The sequence below is a fragment of the Bison bison genome, unplaced genomic scaffold (assembly GCF_000754665.1).
Source record: "Bison bison bison isolate TAMUID 2011002044 unplaced genomic scaffold, Bison_UMD1.0 scf7180017856933, whole genome shotgun sequence".
In the NCBI taxonomy this organism is placed as follows: Eukaryota; Metazoa; Chordata; class Mammalia; order Artiodactyla; family Bovidae; genus Bison; species Bison bison.
Window position 1 is genome coordinate 95,125 of NW_011487506.1, and position 962 is coordinate 96,086.

The window sequence follows — 962 nt, forward strand, 5'->3', positions numbered from 1 at the left end:
CTCTGTCCCCCCCCCCTGCCCTGCCACTCAGGACAGGCCCCTGATAAAGAGCGTTGAAGGGACGGATGGATCATGAAATTAAGGCGCAGAGAGAGCAACAGCTTTTCCTATGTGAGAAAGGAGGACCCACATGCTCTGGCCACATGTGCCCCATGGCCAAGCGTGGTCCGGGGGCCCAAGCCAGAGGCTCACCTGCCCGACAGGCTGCAGGGTCTCCACAGTCAATGAGCAGGTAGCGCGGGCTTTCGGGGAGCAGGGGCAGGGAGGCCAGCTGGAGCACCCCGGGCACCAGGCAGCTGGCCAGCAGCAGGGGCCAGGCCTGCGGGCCACCCAGGAGCTCCCTGGGGAGACAGGAGAGGCTGGGCCAGCGCCGCCTGGCCAGAGCCCTGTTGCCTCCCACGCCCGAGGGCAGCGTCCCCGTTCCCCTGTGCCTCCTCCTAGCCAGCTCTGGGTCGGACACCCAGCTAGGGACTCATGGCAGGGCAGGGCCATGGCCTCCCCTTATCCCTGGCGACTCCTCTCTCCAGGGCCCTCCCCAGGGCACCAGGTTCTGCCCTTGCCTCTCTTTTCTGGGACAAACAGCACACGCTCCCTTTCAAAGCCCAAACTTGCCCCGTCCTCTGTCTAGACTTGTCCCTGCTGCCTGGTCCTTCGGGGCTGGAAGAGGCTGACAGGCAGCACGCTGGCCAGAAGCCCATGGACGGCTTTCAACGCCTTCGTTCAAGGAAGCCGTGTCTGAACCTACTTGGGGGTGGGGGGAGGTTTAGGCTGCCCCTTAACCACTCAGTGTGTGGGGGGGCGTGTACCTGAGTCCGACCACCTGACCCATCACAAGCCCCAGGGCGGTGAAGATGGCAGAGGTCATGGCCACGGCCCCTCGGAGCTCCTTGGGGGCGCTCTCCCCCAGGTACATGGGCTGGATGTTCATGCCTACACCTGGCCGTGCAGATCGGAAGAGCACA

General features: G+C 64.8%; 1 protein-coding gene across 1 annotated transcript; it reads right to left on the minus strand.

The window, feature by feature from the left end:
- Positions 1-70: 70 nt before the first annotated feature.
- Positions 71-948, minus strand: LOC105003094 (solute carrier family 2, facilitated glucose transporter member 11-like). The gene is made up of 2 exons (XM_010860065.1): positions 807-948; positions 71-341 (listed from the first exon to the last, which is right to left on the minus strand). Exons 1-2 carry the CDS (start codon positions 926-928, stop codon positions 71-73), a joined length of 393 nt encoding a protein of 130 aa, XP_010858367.1. The 5' UTR covers positions 929-948.
- Positions 949-962: the final 14 nt, after the last annotated feature.

What these genes read in the sequence shown, in the direction of transcription:
- LOC105003094 (XM_010860065.1), bottom strand. Translation starts at nt 928, where the DNA reads ATGAACATCCAGCCCATGTACCTGGGGGAGAGCGCCCCCAAGGAGCTC. An exon ending in GGTCAGGTGGTCGGACTCAG is followed by an intron (nt 342 to 806) that starts GTACACGCCCCC and finishes CTGTCTCCCCAG; the next exon opens with GGAGCTCCTGGGTGGCCCGC.